The sequence below is a fragment of the Rhinoderma darwinii genome, chromosome 7, assembly GCF_050947455.1.
Source record: "Rhinoderma darwinii isolate aRhiDar2 chromosome 7, aRhiDar2.hap1, whole genome shotgun sequence".
NCBI classification, from domain to species: domain Eukaryota; kingdom Metazoa; phylum Chordata; class Amphibia; order Anura; family Rhinodermatidae; genus Rhinoderma; species Rhinoderma darwinii.
The window spans coordinates 34,378,397-34,397,289 of NC_134693.1; the positions used below are offsets into that span (position 1 = coordinate 34,378,397).

The following is an 18,893-nucleotide window of genomic DNA, read 5'->3' on the forward strand; positions in this document are numbered from 1 at the left end:
TATTTTACTCCGATTTGGAATAATCACAATTATAAAGAATTTATGACAATTCCCGATTATAGTTTTTGGGAAAGAATTGGTATTGAACTGGTACGTCAAGTTTTTTAAAGAAGGAGAATGCCTTTCTTTTGAAAATTTACAATCCACATAGGGGGCAAATGAGAAATTTGGATATCGGCATTATCAATTATGGCACACTAGCACTAAAACCCCAGACAAAAATGTGTTCAGGGTTCAAAAGCACTTTGCTTTAGACTGTATTCTTGAGATGTACGAAGCTAAGACTTTTCTCTGAAGTATATATAAAATAATTATATGTTTACACTCACAAAACAGTTTTCACAAGTCAAACTGGCTGGAATAGGGAATTAGGCCCAATTAGTCAGGAGAAATAGGTGAATATGTATAAGAATGGGAAGGAGACTTCGGTTTGTGCAAATCATCTTATGGTTGAGTTCAACATTACGTATTGTTTGTACTATACTCCTGCTTCACTTTATAAAATGGGTTTGATTGAGGAGACAAAATGCCAAAGATCCCAACATCCAGTTGCAAAATTTTGGCATATGGTATGGGAATGCCCTGCTATTGATTCATATTGGTCTTTGATATTTAAAGAAGTGGCATCTAAGCTAAAATTGGGAGATCCTGAAATCTGCTCAGTTGGCACTTTTGAATATCACCGAAGAATCGCCAATGGCGAAGTTTTCGCAAATACAAATCCGTCCCACCCTGAGTTTTACTGCTTGCTAAATTGGTTATTGAAAGGAAACATATGGCAGAGTCTCCTCCCTCTTTTCAGGAATGGAAAAATATTGTTCTCAAAATCAAAATGTAAGAGAAGATAAGAGCTCTAAAAAGCTGAACCAATTACATAAGTGGGAGGGGCTTTGGGGTATCTGGAATTGATGTGAAATGGAGAGGAGATTAGGGGGGAGGGCTTCCCTTTTTTTTCCCCTCTTGGATATGGAGGGTGGGGGGGGGTTGGAATTTGTAGGGTATTGTGTGTAGTGTTCATTTGCATTACTCTTTTGTGCTTGAATAAAATAAAATGTATTTATTTAAAAAAAAAAAAAAAAATCTGTCCTAAATGTAGACAGGATAAAACTAGACCAGACAGGCAGAAACTGCACCAAATTTATCACCTGCCGCACATTGTATGATAAATTTGCCGCTTGTTGCTAAACGAAAGACACTTTTCTTTATGCCACCTCTTGGCTCATAATTTACATGAATAGTTTGCGCCAACAAAAAGGCACACGCCTCTTTTTTTAGACACTTTTCAAAACTCGGCAGATTAAAAAAGGATCTAAAACGCATGTTAAATTTGGTGCACCCTATATATGCCACTTTTTTTCCGCAATATGTGCCAAAATTGTGCTGCATTTTACTTAGTAAATCTCCCCTATTCTCTAGAAGCAGCGAGGGCCTTGTTTTGTTGCATGTTCATTAATATCTATTTTATCTAACAGATAAGTGGGCTTTTCACCTCAGAATGTGTGGCAAAGATCACCAATGTAAGTGTATTCTAAAGAATTTTTTACAATTACAAATGGTAAAAGTTAATCTGTTTTGAATATTCTTTTTTAAATACATAAAATGGGACATTAAACACCGCAACCGGATGTAACTATAGATAGTAATGTTCTGAGGAACTTGGTAAGTGTTTTACAGCAGACTCCGTGATAGACTTTCTACATCGGTAATAAAGTAACAACTGCATTTCTATTTCACTGTATTGAAAGAGCATTTCTCCGAAGATGCAAAGATAAACAGTAAATATGAATGTTTGAATTTTCTTTTTTTATTAAAGGGTAACTAAACTTTCAAAAAACTTCTGACATGTCATAGTGACACATCAGAAGTTTTGATCGATGGGGGTCCGAGCAATGAGACCGCTCACTATCACTAAAACAAAGCTGCAGAAGCGCACAGGTAAGTGCTGATCTGCTTAGTTTCTGATAGGTATTTCTCGGATAACCAAGCAATTTGTGTAAGGGCTTTAATAGAAGGTCTATGAGCCCGTACACCAATTATTTGCTTTTCTGAGAAAAGCGAATTAGAAACAAAGCGGCTCAGTGCTCACCCAAGCGCCCTCTGTCGCTTTGTTTTAGCTATCTGTGGGGGTCTCAGTGCTCGACCACAACCTATCAAAATTTCTGACATGTCACTATGACATGTCAGAAGTTTTTTTTTAAAGTTTAGTTACCCTTTAAGTTGCTATGTATAGCAAAAAATCAAGGAGGTGTGGTGCTAAAAATTCTATTCAGCTGTTTCTTAATTAAAAGTTTCTGGGACAGTAGAATGGCAACATCTTCGAGTTAGGAGTTTAAAACAGGGCAGATGTTCCCTTCAGTAATGGTGACCACCCTTATGTGAGCGAGAAAGGAAGAATGTGATATCTGTGTTATTAATGGCAGTGTGTAATTATAAGATTTTAATGATAATTAACTTTTCCAAAAAATAGATATTACACTTTAACTGATCCTGTTTTATTTTAGGCTGATATTCCTGCTGTTACCCAAAACTTGCGAGATCTCTCCTGCCTGGTAAAAATAAGTCATGAAACCATTAAATTATTTTCTGATAGAATTGTTGTTTTTCTGAATGATACCACACAAAAAAAAAAAAAACGGCTTTCCTTTATTGCATCCAAATCTACATTAACAGATGTAGCAGGAGGCAAGAGTCAAAGAGTATCTATGTGACTAAAAGAGCACTGTCTACAGCATTAAAGGAGTTCCCCGGCTGCCTGGTGCCGATTACTTTTAGAGAATCCGCAGATACCAAAGATTCTGCTGCCTGTATCAGTGCATGTAGTGAATGTGTTTAGCGCCGATGCAGAAGAGAAGGCTGCCCGGGAGACGGTCACGTGGGAAAATCACATGACTACTGCCATCCTAAAGCTATTGACAGGATAATTACGCCATCCACAGTTTACTATGCTGTTCCAGCGGTAGCAAGGGGGACACTGAAATGAAGCGGTAGGTAGTGGGGGTATGTAGAGGTTGTCAGTGTCATAATACAGCAACTTAGGCCGTTTTATAAATCACACTAGAAGTGGCCAACCCCTTTAATATAGCAGTTATTGATTGATAACTTCTTTACTAATGCTATAGAACATCACTCTTTTAGTAAGACCAGCCAGATCTCGCAGCCTGGCGCTGTATGCTGCTGTGGGGAGTTCTGGGTAGATGCTAGGCATGCGGGTATCCCCATACTAAGAAGGTTGAACCCGACTATCGTGGGGAGTCACGTCATTTGCATACTAGGTGCGTGACTTGTACAGAGGTTTGTTTTTTTTAGAGAAAATTTTAGAGATTTTTTACTTCTATTTAGGAAATGAAACAAAATTAGACAATGACTTCTATTTAGAAAAAAATATATATTTTTGGGGGGAGGCCAATGATTTCTAATTTAAAACAGATTCTTGAGGTTATTCAGGATGATAAGTACTCTTTGACAGGGGCATAACTAAAAGGGGTGTAGAGGTAGAAGTCTCACCAAGGACCTGGTGCTTGAGGGGACCTAAAGGCGTCTCTACAGGTATTATACTGTATATGGCACAAGGTAAATGGGGGCAAATGTTACAAAATGTGAATTGGGGCTCAGGAGCTTTAAGTTACACCTCTGCTCTTTATACCACAAGGGACAGCATGCACTACTTATCATATATAAAGAAACAGTCAACATGTAAACGGAGATTGATATACTAGACAGACTAGCAGAAGAAAACATACTTGACTGTGCTTCTAAAGCTAATAACATACTGTTCTAACAATATCAAGTAGTAAAAAATAAATAAAAAGCTGCACAGACAACACTTAAAAGCAATACAAAATGCACAATAATGTGCAGGACCCAAGTCCTAACCCCTCTTTGCGTTACAGAACAAACCCCACAAGAAGAAAATTTAGCAACAGACCATAGGACACAAAAATTTATATGATGTATTAGAACAAACAATGCATAAGTACATGCAAGCATAATAGATGGAAAAAGCAATGCAATAGCAAGAGGGCACATGAATTAACCCAGTCCCATCGCAGCCATTTATATGTGTCAGGAAGGAGTAAAAGAATGAGGGCTCCTATAATAGCAGTCTCCAGTATTTCCGATTTTGACATCATTAAAGAAAACTAATGCAAATACTGAAGAAGTTACCCATAACAATACAATTAGATCACTCGTTTTCATATTACCACAATGAATGTAGCATGTTATGTCAAGTGAATTTGCAGATATTCTTCAACTACAGCTAGGTACGGTTTATTTATTTTTTTTAAACTTTTCGTTCTAGGCAAAAGAAAACTCACTGAATGTTACACTTACTATAAAAATTTTGGTAAGAAAATGTTTCTCCGATTTTTGTTAAAATATAAACAATGTTGCCATTATGACCTGCAATTAAATAGGTTCAGATTCCAAATTATATTAATATAAAAGTGCATTTGACAACAGCTGACGCAATAGATAGCGGGCACAGGTTTGTCATCAATAATAATCAGTAGACATGACTGTAGCTACCAGAGTAGCAGGATGGGCAGATTCCACTTTTAAAGCCTCAGATATAAACGGTAGGTAGTGTAGAATAAGCATCGGAAATATTGCTTACATTTGCCTGACCTCAAACCTATTCGATAACAAGAATTTTAGACATATATGAATCATCATCATTAAAAGAAAAAAAAATATGTTGGAAATAGATCACTCTGTGTGTAATGAATCTATATAATATAGGAGTTTCACTTTTTGAATTGAATTACTGAAATAAATTACGGTAACTTTTTGATATTCTAATTTATTGAGAAGGACCTGTAAATAGTGTTTCCTTTACTGGTGACTTAAACCTGGTTAAACAGAGACAACATTTTTATGTCACACAAACTAATGGTCAACTTTGCCGTCTGTTTTTTGATAGATAGATATTGGCTGCGTAGTGGATGACGCTCTGTACCTTGAAGATACTGTGGTAAGATGTTTCAATGTAACATATGGAATGAGTATAGCATATTAAATAAAGGAAATATTGAACAGAATGCCATTTTATCAATGTGCATAATGGCAATATCATATTATCTTGTGCATATGTAATATTAGCATTATTATAAATCTACTCTTTTAATTCAACCAAATAAAATACTCAATATCCTAAAAACCTTTGTTTAAAAAAATAAAGACTATTAAAGAATAATGCAGATGACAAAATTATACATTACCTATATTGACTTCTGTTTTGTTCATAGAGATGAATAAATATTTCTCAGTGTTCGGAGAATCATTAAAAAAACAAAAACCTCTGATTCTTTGCTGGGGAGTAGAGAAGCTACAGATCAGTATTCTTCACAAGATAATCAGAGTCCATTGACACCCATGAGGGAATATAGAACTGCATTATGAATCTATATTGAAGATCAATTATCTCCCATTAAGGGCGGATTTACACGAGCGTGTGTTTTACGCGCGCAAAAAACACCGCATTTTGCGCGCGCAGAAGGCACTTAACAGCTCCGTGTGTCATCACCATATGATGCACGGCTGCGTGATTTTCGCGCAGCCGCCATCATTATGACACTCTGTTTGTAGTTTGTATGTTTGTAAACAGAAAAGCACGTGGTGCGTTTCTGTTTTCAATCATACTTCTTTCTGCTGTTGCGCGAATCACGCGCGTCCCACGGAAGTGCTTCCGTGTGGTGCGCGTGATTTTCAAACACCCATTAACTTCAATGGGTGCGTGATGCGCGAACAGCGCAGAAATAGAGGACATGTCGTGCGTTTCACGCAGCGGACACACGCTGCGTGAAAATCACGGACTGTCTGTACGGCCCCATAGGCTAACATAGGTCCGTGCAACGGACGTATTACACGTTCGTGTAAATCCGCCCTAAGTCAGTTTAAATATAGGGATTCTAATTATGAATTTGTATTTTGAAAAATTCATTCATATCTATCTGCTCATATAATTTGAGAATATAATGTAATCTTCAACTTAAATTACAATTTTCCAGGAAAATGCCATTGCACCCGTTGCTAAATCACTCGCTCCACTTTTATCGAAGGCTGTCGATGCAGTTACGGTAATGTTTTCTATGTTTTTATAACTTATTCAATAGATTATTATTAATATGTTATCGTTTTTGTTATGAGCAATTCCCCAAAGGCTGCTGGAGACGGTCGGGAGTGAGCGTGCAAATAAATCTGCAACCCCAAATTCATCACAACTCTGATCTACAGAGTCTAAGGCTACTCTATGGTGCTAGCCAGAGCCCATCGCAAGGCAGATTGGTTTTTCCTGCATAGAACCCGGGTTGTTTTAACAGAGTTCAGTGTTGGATAAGAGGTGCAATGCAGGCTATACCAGAACAGGTAACAAGACTGTCAGAGGGTAAACAGAAAGTCTAAATCAATAAGCAAGTGGATGTCAGGAAAAGCAGAGGTCAGAACCATTCAGAAGCAGAAAAGTTCAAATCAGCAAACAAAGGGTAATCCAGAGACAAGCCGAGGTCCAGTTCCAGAAAGTCCAAGCAGTCAAAAAGGTACAGGGTATAGTCAGTAGCTTGATCAGAACACATGCAGACAGGAAAATTCACAAGCAAAGAAAAGGGGGAGGAAGCCAGGTATAAATACTCCACCCCGCCACCTGACAGGAAGAAAGACAGAGAAGTGGGATATGCTCAACAAGTAAAACCAGAACCCATCGAAGCTAGACTAGTAGTCATGGTGATCTTAAAGGAACAGACGTTTCCTAACAGTTTAATAACTGATTTAATATATATTTTTAAATAAAGTTACATGAAAGAAGAAGCAATATAAAATTATTTAGTACAGGAATTCAGTGCATTTCTATTTCTGAGCTTGATAGAAGTGAAATCTACTTTTCCAATAAAAGCCAGAAAACGGCATTTTAACCCCTTCAGGACGAAGCCATTTTTTATTTTCGTTGAGTGGTGTGAGGGAGGGCTTATTTTTTGCGGGAGGAGTTGCAGTTTCTATTGGTAGCATTTTAAGTACCATAAACTGAAAAAAAAATGTTTGCGGGATGAAGTTGCTATTCCTACATTGTTTTTTGGGTTTAATTAATACGGCTTTCACCGTGCTGTAAAAATGACAACTTAACTTTATTCTGTGGCTCAATACGATCAAAGTGAAACCAAATTCATAGGTTTATTTTTTAAATTTCGCTATTTTTTATATTTCACTTTTTTTTTAACAAAAAAAACAAACAAAAAAACCCAACAGACGCAGGGATACTAATTTTGTAGGGGAAAAATGGGAAAAGGTTTTTTTTTCTTAACCTTTAATATTTTTTTTCACTACAAAAAACTTTATTTCACTTTTTTTTTTACACATTTCATTAGTCCCTCTAGGGGACTTGAACCAGCAATCGTTAGATTGCTGGTACAGTACACTGCAATATTAACATGTTGCAGTAAAATTGTTAGTTCTACAGGCTTTTTTTAAGCCCTATCACAGGCAGGGCTTAGCAGAGGCCGAGTTAGGCAGACCTGGTGGCCTTCATTAGGCCCCTGGGCTGCCATGACAACCATCATCACTCCCGATCCCGTTGCGGGGGGGGTGCGATGAGCTGTCAGAGAGGGCCGCACCCCTCTTTCCAACGTCTCAGATGCTGCAGTCGCGATTGACCGTAGCATTTGAGGGGTTAAACAGTCTTGCATGTTAGGGGTTAGTCCCGGGTTTCAGCTGTAAAACAGCCCACAGCGTATAGCACGCCCCATACATCACCTCCCACACTATGATGTACCTGACATGTAATTTTGTGGGAAGGGGTTAACTTGTATATCTTATGACAGTTATCAAAGGTTCCCAGTAGTAATGTATGTGTAATCTTACAACCTCTAATACTATATTTTTATAACCATATCATATACTATTACAGGAACTCCCTGTAGTTGGTCCAGTCGTGAGTGGTGTGTTATGTACTGTGGTAAGTATGTTATACGGTCGGTTCATGCAAGATACTACCCATGCCACAGTACATTATGGTGTGGATTGGTAGCACTTACTTTTAGATTAGTCATAATTATAAATTAGTATTCATTCTCTACACCGTGCATGAAATTTTGTATTTTTATTGCACAACTTAAATACAATAGCTATGGTCATGTGATTTGAAAGCAACTTTTTTTTTAAAAATACATGACTTTCTTATAGATATATTTGTTATGCGGCAGTTGCATGAAAATTTCATGTAAATGCAAGTCAATATATTCCAATGGAGTGCAATTGTCACACTACAAAAATTCGGTCTCACCTAGGCATTTAAACAGATATTTTGTCCATGTCCAGGTGTTGATTTAGGTACCTGTTCTCCAGTAGTTTCCCTTATTTACTTTAAAGAGGTGCTCCTGCTATTCCCCCCCCCCCCCTCTCCATTTGAAAAAATTATGAAGAGCAAGGTAGTACGGCGTATTGGCTTACCTGGTGCTTTATTTCATGGGAAGCCACTACGTTCTGGTCCGCAATTGGATCACGTGATCCAAAGTGAAAAATAGGAACACAAGTATATTAGACAAGTGGCATGCATTTTCTTTATACAATGATTGAATTGTATTTACATAAAAGCATTTTTTTTTTCTTCTTCATTTAACTGAAATTGTTCTTTCCTAAACAGACAGGTCTTGTGAATAATGTAGTGAATGGAGGTAACAATAACCCTGTTGTAGGTATTGTTAAAGGACTACTTGGTTAAACAAAGAAAAACTTAATACAGTTGTGGTAAGTATAAAACAAGCAGTTTAGTTTCTAAAGTAAATATTTCAGCGACGCTTCTAGAGACTATGTGTGCATGAAACAAAGTAATATGTCAGTGGTGGGTGAACAATTGGTGGTTCAAATAATGAAATATTATAGCCTACTATTAGCATTCGTTTTAAATGGAAGTAGGCAAACAATGGTGTGATGTCCCATGTTATTACTTTTAAATATTGGTTCTCCACCTTGTATTTCATTTTTACAAAGACTTACTAATACTACATTGTTTCTGTACTGCACAATTTCCCTATAGACATGTAGGCACTCCATGTGACAGTATACAGGGTCCGTGCACACGGCATAACCTTAGTTTGTTTTTAGTTAGAGCACTTCACCAGCATATTAGAAAGTGTGTCCCTACCACCCAGACTGTTGTGGTGCCACCGTGCTGCAAGCAGAGAAGTAAAAAAAAAAACCCAGCTGATTAGCATCCATGTTATATCTCATCACAGGCTGAAATATTAATCAGAGTATTCTAAAAATACATTTAGATGGAAAACCTCTTCAAACTCCTTAGGCTGAGTTTTTTGCAGGAGGAAAACTCTGCCTCAAAATTCCGTTTGGAATTTTGATCTGCCTGCACGCGGTTTGCTGCGATTTTCGCTCACGCCCATTGAGTGCCACTGGCAAAAACACTGCGAAATACGCTTTTTCTGCCTCCCATTGATGTCAATGGGAGGTCACAGGCGTAAACACCCGAAGACAGGGCATGACATTTTATACCGCTCGCATTTTCGGCCGTTTTTTGGCGCGGTTTCCACTTAAAAAAAACTGTGTGAGCAGGGCCTAAAAGGGGGTTGTCCAGTCATAAGAAATCGGCCTCTACTCAGGATAGGCCATCAACATCTGATTGGTGGGGGGTTGACTATCTGGACACTGCCGCCGATCAGCTGTTATGAAGGGGCCAGGGTGCTCGTAGAAGCGCTGCTTCCCCTTCATTTCCTACCTGCTTGTACAGTGAATTGCAGACAATTGTAGCGGCGGTTCACAGTATTACAGCCTTCTCCCATTCAAATAAATTTCTTATGACTGAACAACCCCTTAAGGAAGCAGCCAATTCTGGCCTTTAGGACGAAGGGAATATTTTCAGTTTCAACAGCCATAAGTTATTTTTTAATTTACATCCACAAATTGTATTATTTAACAGAATCATTTTGGTATACATAAAACTAGGCATTTAACTTTTATACCTTTTATTGGCTGGTAATGCAAAGGAAAAAAAAATCTATTTTTTTAACTACTTTTCAAAACTTTACTAACTTTTACTTTTAACATACCGCTCTATTTAAAGCCATGTTGCCATTCTCAGTCCCCCGGCTACCATATTTAATTGAGTCGTAGGAGTCAGAAATGGGGAAACTGAGGGCGCCCTCTCACTTTATTTTCATCACTTAGATGCCAACGGAACCTAAGGGGTTAAAACGGCCCGGATTGGAGTTGTTTTTAATCTTAGCAGTTGTCGCTAGAGGCCAGCTGTCAAACACAGTCGTCCTCCCAACAACATTGGCACAGTCACAGCTTCTGTGTCGGCGTCATCACTGTGCTGTGCATTTTTAGTTCCTTCTTTTAACTGCAGGATTCCAGTGCGCCATGGTGCAAAGTACTTAAAAAGACATAGTTCCTCCTAATGTATGTATAAAGATTACATAATCTGCAGTCATCAAAATGTCCAGCGTCCACAGCATTTATAAACCTTATTCTATATAATAAAATATCTGTATGCTCAGACTTTCAGCTTTATACATTATTCTCTGACAGAATGTTGTTTATGTAAATAAATATATATTCCTTTATTATGCACAGGGACTCAAGCTGATGAAACGGACATGGAAGAAATGGATCATTTGTCAATCATTCTGATTTTCTAAAAATTCTCTTCATCTCCTTACAGATTTTTTCAAATTGATTGATGCCCTTATTCTCTCTCTCTTAATAATGTTTCAAAACAATAAATTTCCTGCATATTAACGTATGTGTGCTGCTGTTTATTAAATATAATAAGCGCATAAGTGCAGAACAATGTATACAGAAAGTACATAAGAGCACACACACGAAAAATGGCATAAATACAGTGTATAAGATGTAAAAAAAAAAAAAAACAGTATGGGAGCATAGGTAAGAATAACATCCAAGGTATAAGGTCATATCTTTAGATGCATTGATCTCGGCATAAGACTCAGTCATCTGCGATTCGAACATGCAGATTTGCTTATCTCTATCAATGTTACATTGGGCATTTCTGCCTGTTGTGTCTGCAAAGCACAAACCCGCTTCAAATTATTGACGCAACACTGGCAGTGAAAATTTTGGGAAATCACTACTTACTTCTGAGTGTTCAGGCTTCCACAACATCTCCCCATAAACACAGATCAGTTAAAGACACTCCTTTTGCGAATACACATCTTATGTGCATGAGCCTCGTCCAGCAGTGTGGACCACAGAATTTCTGCTGCATTGTATGTAGTGGGTGGTACAGGGTTGAATGTGCTGCGTTTTGCAAGGTGTTTGAGTGTGAAGTCCATACTAACACTTTCTGAAGTAATCTTAGTCAGTGATGTCCTAGTCCCTTCTGCGCAGCTTGAAAAAGGTCCTTTTTATTATTTTACGCCTTTTCCCGACGAGCTGGACTTCATCCGAGAAACACAGACGTCGATGCTTCAGAGTACTCTTGGAGCTGTGTCGCTCCTTCGCCTGACGATTCGTCGCCATAGAACAGTACACAGATTTGTTAAATGGCCAATAAAAAACCGTTAATACATTAGAAAAAAAATAACTTTGGTTCGCTGTTTTTAATTGTATTCTGTATTAAGCCTTAAATAAAATTGTGCTAACCGTCCGAAAATCAAGGTCTAGGTGCACAATAAAACATAACACTTCACTGTCTACATATGTTACCTGTCCGCGCCTCTCTGCCTATCTTTATTTACGGTATAACACAATTCTATTGTAACAAAATAAAATCATAAATATAAAAAAGGGGGTTCAGATTTAGTACTTTCCTTTACACAGAGGCAGGTTCAACCCATGCCAGACACGTACGACAGCTTGACCCCCACTGAAGAACTTGGCTAGAGTTCCAATCAAGGACTGGGGCATGTTACCGTAGCCAGGGTAGGAGCAGAACTAAGGGGTTAATGAAGACTGGTAATACAAAGAAGGAGATCTGCTACGAGTTAAGTACCCTCACTTACAGAGCCAGAGGCTGTGTGGCAAACAGAATTGGGTCAGGAAGGCATTGGCAACCAATGGAAGCCACCGCCAAGAGTTTTTCCAGATGAACAACCAGCAGGCTAAAACAAGTCACCAGGTTCTGATGAATAAAGTTTCTTTTGGCACCAGAGTCGAAATAGGCTTGGACGGCGGCAGAAGTGTTACCACAGGACAACTTCACAGGCAAAGTCAACTCGGGAAAGAGGTTTTCTCCACCTAGGGTCATCCCGCCTACCAACCCTAGGTGCTGGAGTTTACCAATTTCACCAGGCAGTTGCGGACATATTGGCCTTTTCCACCACAATATATGCAGAGATTGTTCATAAACCTTCGCTGGCATTCCTGATCCTAGAGCTGTACTCCGACCTGCATAGGCTTTTCATAAACCTGAGTGAGCAGGGGTCTCTGTAAAGAGTAAGGAAGAGAGAGAGTCTGGGAAACCTTCTCTCATGCACAGTTTCCTGGAAACTATTTTGGGTATGTTCTCTATATATGTCAATTCTAGTGGCCAGAGAAATTGGTGCATCCAGAGAGAAAGGTAAATCACGGCCTGACAGCTCATCTTTTAATCGGCCAGCCAACCCCTGCCAGAAGTTTGCGAACAAAGCCTGGTTGTTCCAAGCCAAGTCTGCAGCAAGAGTCCGGAACTGAACAGCGTGTTGACCTACCATAGAACTGCACTCGCAGATATCCAAGATGGCTGCTGATGCCGACGAGGTTTGACCAGGCTCCTCAAAAACGGTCCTGAAGGTCTCTAGGAAAACCTGAGGTCTTGGGTCCCTCTCGCTCCCATATGGGATTGGCCCATGCCAATGCTAGGCCCGACAGAAGAGAGACCATAAATGCAATTTTGGTCTGATGACTGGGGAAGTGGTGGGCATAAAGTCAGAAATCGATCTGGCACTGGTTGATGAACCCATGGCAAGCCTTGGGAGTCCCCATCAAAACGAGATAGCAGCTGCAGGTGAACCCCTGGAGACGGGATTAACCATTCGCTGCGCAGCAAGAGTATTCATAAATTCTAGCATTTGATGGCATCATAGAGAGTGTTCACTATAGGTTTTGGATTGCCAGCAGGGTCCATGACCTGAGCAAACTGTTATGACCAGCAAGTTGTGAACTTCACCGGTTTAACTTAGGGCACCCTTTAACCCCCCCGTACGGGTAAAACGCAGGGAGACTACCGGGTCACTACTCCTGGTGTGAGTAGTGGCTGGCCCAGTGAACCAGGATAAAACGGTGTAGTACACTGAGGTTACAGGCCCTCGCAGCTCGTACCTTGGCAGTTATATGCAGATCAGAAGACAGTTCGTAACGGGCAGGAAGCTTTAGGCTCATCACAGATAGTTGGACACAGACTGGCAGTAGACAGTAACAGGATACCATCTGGTATCAGGAGGCAAACTGGCAGCTGGATCCAGGCTGGCAGCAGGTTGCTGGATGCAAACTTCTTTACAACACCCACTTGGTCAAAAGTAGAAAAACGCCCAGTTGGGCATTAAGAAACTAAATCTAAAATTGCTCATAACTTGCTCAAAAATGATCGTTTTTCAAAATAAAAACCACTGTTGTTATCTACATTACAGCGCCTATCAGATTATGTAGGAGAGAGGGCATTTATAATCTGGTGACAGAGCCTCTTTAAGCGCCTGCAGGATGCATCTGCATTTTTGTGTTTGTTTGATTTCCATTGTAATCACAACACATTAGCACCTACCCAATTATTTTTCATCACTGTCACAGATATCCCATGCTGTAGCGAGTTTCTCTTGAAAAGTTGTATGAATTGCAGTTTTTGCATGTGTTTGTTTTTTTTATTTTTTTTTTAAACCGTGGGTTTCCTGATTGATGTTTATGGGGGGGGGGGGGGGGCTATGGAAAGCACAAGCTGCATTTGAAAAGAAAATAAACAGCAAGCATTAACCCCTTCCCCCTGCTGGCATTCTGGGCCCTAATGTCCAAGCCATTTTTTAGATTTTTCCATTGTCACATTCGAAGAGCTGTAACTTTTTTATTTTTGCGTCGGCATAGCTGTATAAGGTCTTGTTTTTTGCGGGACGACTTGCAGTTTTTATTGGTACCATTTGAGAGTAGATGCGACTTTTTGATCACTTTCTATCACATTTTTTTTAAGTCAGGACTAACAGAAAACAGCAATTTTTCCATTGTTTTTTATTTTATTTTTTACGGCGTTCACAGTGCGGGTTAAATAATGTAACAGCTTTATAGTCGGGGTCGTTACGGACGCGGCGATACCAAATATGTGTAACTTTTTTGCTTTATTGTAGTTTTTTTTAATAGTAAAGCATTTTGTAAGGGGCAAAGCTGGGTTTTTCATTTTTTTTTTTCACTTTTTTTTTTAATTAACTTTATTAAACTTTTTTTTACTTTTTTACTAGTCCCACTAGGGGACTTCACTATCCTCCGATCGCTATTATAATACACTGCAATACTTTTGTATTGCAGTGTATTACTTCCTGTCCGTTTAAAACGGACAGGCATCTGCTAGGTCATGCCTGCGGCATGATCTAGCAGGCATTCGCTGCAGGCAGACCTGGGGGTCTTTATTAGACCCCCGGCTGCCATAGAAGACACAGACACTCGGCGATTTTATCGCCGGGTGTCAGTGAGATGAGAGGGAGCTCCCTCCCTCTCTCCAAAACCATTCAGATGCGGTGCTCGCTATTGTGCACCGCATCTGAAGGGTTAAACAGGTGAGATCGATACTAATATCGATCTCACCCGGCAGAGCAGGGACGCCCCCAGCCCTCAGCTGCTTCTGGCAGCTGAGAGCAGGGAGATTTCACGGCTCCCTGCTCTGTTTACTTTATTCTAATGCAGCGACGTAGTTTGTCGGCGCTCTAGAATAAAGCCCACTAATGACCGCCGTAAAAAGACGTATCGGCGGTCATTAAGGGGTTAAAGGAGTTTTCTGATCAGGGGGGCGTTTTGTTTTAATGATAGGTCATCAGTATATAATTGGTGGGGGTCCGACACGAGGACCGCTCACTGATCAGCTCCTACAGCACTGGGAGTTATACAGTGTTCGGAGGCGAAAGCAGACAGCTCCATACACTGTATAGCGGTCGTGCTCCTATTCAAGTGAATAGGAGCACAGTTGCAGAAACCGAGGACGGCGCTATACAGTGTACGGAGCCTTCTGCTTCCGGCTCCGAACCCTGTATAACTCCGATGCCTGGAAGCAGCCGAAACGGCTGGGTCCGGGTGTCAGACTCCAATTATCATATACTGATGACCTATACTGTGGATAGGTCCTCATTTTAAAAAAAGAGCACCCTTACCAGAAAACCCCTTTGAAAACAATGATTGGTCTCAGCGCAAGAGTTTTTAAATAAGTGATGACTGCCACACAACCAAAAAAAAAAGAAAAATGCACTTTAAACTTATTTCACCTGTAGAGGTCGTGTGAGCAAAACTGTGGCAACTAACAATAAAATGTGCATGGTTTTGATACGCAGCACAAAAATGGTTCCATTCGCACTTGTGAAAAGCACCCTAAATTATACAACTGAATGAGTTCTTATGGATTGCATCTGCCATGTGGCAAGAAACTAAGCCTAGCACTGACCTGGTAAATCCATGTAGTTTATACAATACGCACACTGCAAACAAAATACACAATATATATTTTTTTTAATAAGAATAAAAAAATAAATTTCTTTAATGCTAATGTTTCATTTTAACATTTTTGTAACAACCACCATGCGGGTAGCTATTATGCTGTAAAAAAGTAATTCTGTTCTGAACAAGACTTAGAGGCTCTGTCACTATATTATGGGCACCATAGTATAGGAACAGATTTGCTCTAAATATTACGTTGTTTGGCTAGTAGAAAATAGGAAAAAATATTAAATGAGGGGAGCGCACCCCCTGCCCCTCTCATCAGTGACTGAACGGCTTAGGTCTATCTGTATATACAGGCAGCCAGTCATGAATTGCTGCTGAGAGGGTCAGCGAAGACACGGGTAGCACTCCCCTCATGGATACAAAAGACCAAGAACTGAGTCTGCTGCATATTTTGGCCTAATAGGAGAGCGGTCTTGTCCCTATACTATGCTGCCCACAAGCAGTGCAGAATACTATAGTGATAGATCTGTTTTAAAGCACTGACCTGTGAATCTGAGCTTGATTAGTGGCTGCAAATATGAATACTTTCTAAATTTTGAATAAAGAAAACCAAAAACACAAAAAAAGGTACACACCAAAACTAATAAAAAAAAAAAAGAATTAGTATGATGCTTAAGAAAGGAGGAGAAAAAATAGCATCATACTGTGTATTTATCATTTTCCTTCCTATCCAGTAACACTTTTTTGTAATGTATTCTAAACACAAGCTCACCCATACAGCTTATTCTATAGACGAGCGATCTAAATAGAGATCATAGTATGTAGCTCATCTATAGAATTAATTGTACATCGGAGTGTATGCTAATACAGCATCAACTAATAAGATCTGGTCTCCTGGAGTTTATTTTTAAAACCTACATATTGCAACATGAACTTAGTAAAATTACACTAAATGTTAAACCCTATAAGGCTCTGTTCACACGGAGTTTTTTGCAGGAGGAAAAATCCTCTGGCAAAAACGGCTCCAGACGGTTTTTGCACAGCGGTTTGACAAAAACTCGTCAAAACACTCGTCGAGGCGTTTTTTCCTCTTTCTGACTGATTGAAATGGGGTTTTGTAGGCGGAAACCGCCTCAAGATGGGTCATGACGTTTCTTTTTAGGCCCTGTTCACATTGAGTTTTTTTACAAGTTTTTTGACGAGGAAACCGGGCCGCAAAACTCCTCAAAAACCGCCTGAAAATGCCTCCCATTGATTTCAATGGGAGTTGGACGAGTTTTTTTTACCGCGAGTAAAAAAAACACGTCGCGGTAAAAAAAAGCGTCATGACCCATCTTGAGCCGATTTCCGCCTCCAAAACCCCATTTCAATCAGTCAGAAAGAGGAAAAAAAACGCCTCGACGAGTGTTTTGATGAGTTTTTTCCTCCTGCAAAAAAACTCAGTGTGAACACAGCCTTGTACAAGGCCTCAAAAATCTTATTTTTAGGAAGCTGCTTAACGAAAATACAAAATATATAAATAGAAGTAGTCCACTGCCACCGTGAGAAACCACAGCAAAAATGGCAGGTGCTAACATATTCTGTTTTTACCCACAGTTTTAGCACAATCCCTTGTTAAGAAACATTTTTTTTAATATTCTAAAGTTTCTTAATGTGATTTAAAACAATGAAATATCTTGCCACAGGTAAATACTACAACACTGGAACTTGTTAACATGGCCTAAAAGCAAAACAAACAAGTGTATTTCAAGGGAAAAAAATGATAGTCTGTATAGCAATAATTGTATACATTGCACTTCATACATTAGAGTATATGAGCAGACAGTTACAATACGGCAGTGTTATCTAGTCAAGAGTATTACAATTTGCAGGTCTGCCGTTTCTTTGATAGTGTTTCAAGACCAACCATACTCAATTATAGACTAATCCCATTTCAGGTCAAACTTCTTCACAAATATACAACCAACTTTAATTATAGACAATCATTTAGGAAATCAGCCAATCATTTAGAAAAGTATTAAAAAAAAAAAAAAAACAGAACAAACTGGAAACATTACATTCAGAAGCCTTAGAATGTAGATGTTCCCATTATAAATGATCCATTACACGTATCCTGGTTCAGTAACCCAGTTTAAGAGACTTCCAGGAGTGGCAGCTAACCGTGCTGCAGGTCCCAGGGCTATGGTTGCTGAACTCCTTGGGATCTGAAATTTCTGAAATCCCATAAGTGGATTACCTCCTCTTGCTGTTTGATTAAGACTTGAGGATTTATTAAACAAACAGTTATCTTCCAGGTATTGCAATTTTTCTTCTTCTGGGGTTAAAGGCAAAGAGTGATCTGCAGAACAAATAAAAAGCTATTCTATAAAATGTTAATTATTGCATAATTCCTACTATGTCACATGCTCCTCCCCAAAAACAGTATCTAGATTTTAGTTAAGGTAGTGTACAAAGAAATATTTGGATGACCCTGACGTGCAGTTATGTATTTATTCCAACACACTAAATTGGATCTCACCAGAAGATCAAAAAGTTTATCCTTTTTTCTGCTGGAAATCAATCCCATTTTTTGCAACAAGTCATAGACAAGGACAGCGATTCTAAGAACAGCCATACACAGAAGGCCTTTGCTAAATCTGTAATTTGTATCGTTTAATCCCTTAAGGACTGGCATACTGTGGGCCTTCAGGACTGAGCAAATTTCATCCTGCCTATTAAAATGGAAGCCCTGCTGTCAATTACCGCTGGGCCCCCGTTGACGGCATGGGGGGCTTCTGTGCTTGTGCAATATTCCTGATATAACTCTATGTCATGGAGCGCCAAGGTGATAATATGCAAGGCATACCTGCTAAGTATGCAACTGTAGTTTATGGGTTTTAAAAATAACAAAACTTGGTTAATGCTAAAACTCCCTAATATCTATTTGTCCTACTCTATGAAAACTCGCTCAGAGAAAAAGATTAGTGAATCTTAAAAAGGTTTTTCACGATTTGGGTAAAGTAAAGAGGTTTCTTTCAGCTAGCTGTACATAGGAATATATCCCCCCCCCCCCCCCAGTCAGTTTTTCAACATTTATTTTTTATTAATGAAAACTATTTTCCATGTGAAAAATTGTTCCCTCTTGGAAACACAATTTACCTGCATTGTTGCAAAAGTGGGTTGCAAAAGTTTTCATGCAGTGGGTATTCCCTTGATCTGAAAAGAAAAAAACAGGCCATCTTTGTGAAACTAGGATGGTATTCATTCCTTTGGAAGGAGGTAGGGCAACCACAAAATCCATAGGAAAAGTAACCCAAGGGCAAGATGGAATGCGGCATGGAAAG

General features: G+C 39.3%; 1 protein-coding gene across 2 annotated transcripts in view; it reads right to left on the reverse strand.

Annotated features, from left to right (window-relative positions):
• Window positions 1-15,617: 15,617 nt before the first annotated feature.
• The window catches only part of TDRD5 (tudor domain containing 5), a 56,117-nt gene continuing 52,841 nt past the window's right edge, over window positions 15,618-18,893 (reverse strand). For both annotated transcript variants that reach the window (XM_075833151.1, XM_075833150.1), the window contains exons 16-17: window positions 18,709-18,765; window positions 15,618-17,908 (exon numbers count right to left, since the gene is read on the reverse strand). In XM_075833151.1, the coding sequence (XP_075689266.1) occupies window positions 17,673-17,908; window positions 18,709-18,765 (293 nt within the window). In that variant the 3' untranslated portion in view covers window positions 15,618-17,672. The remainder of the gene's footprint in view (window positions 17,909-18,708; window positions 18,766-18,893) is intronic.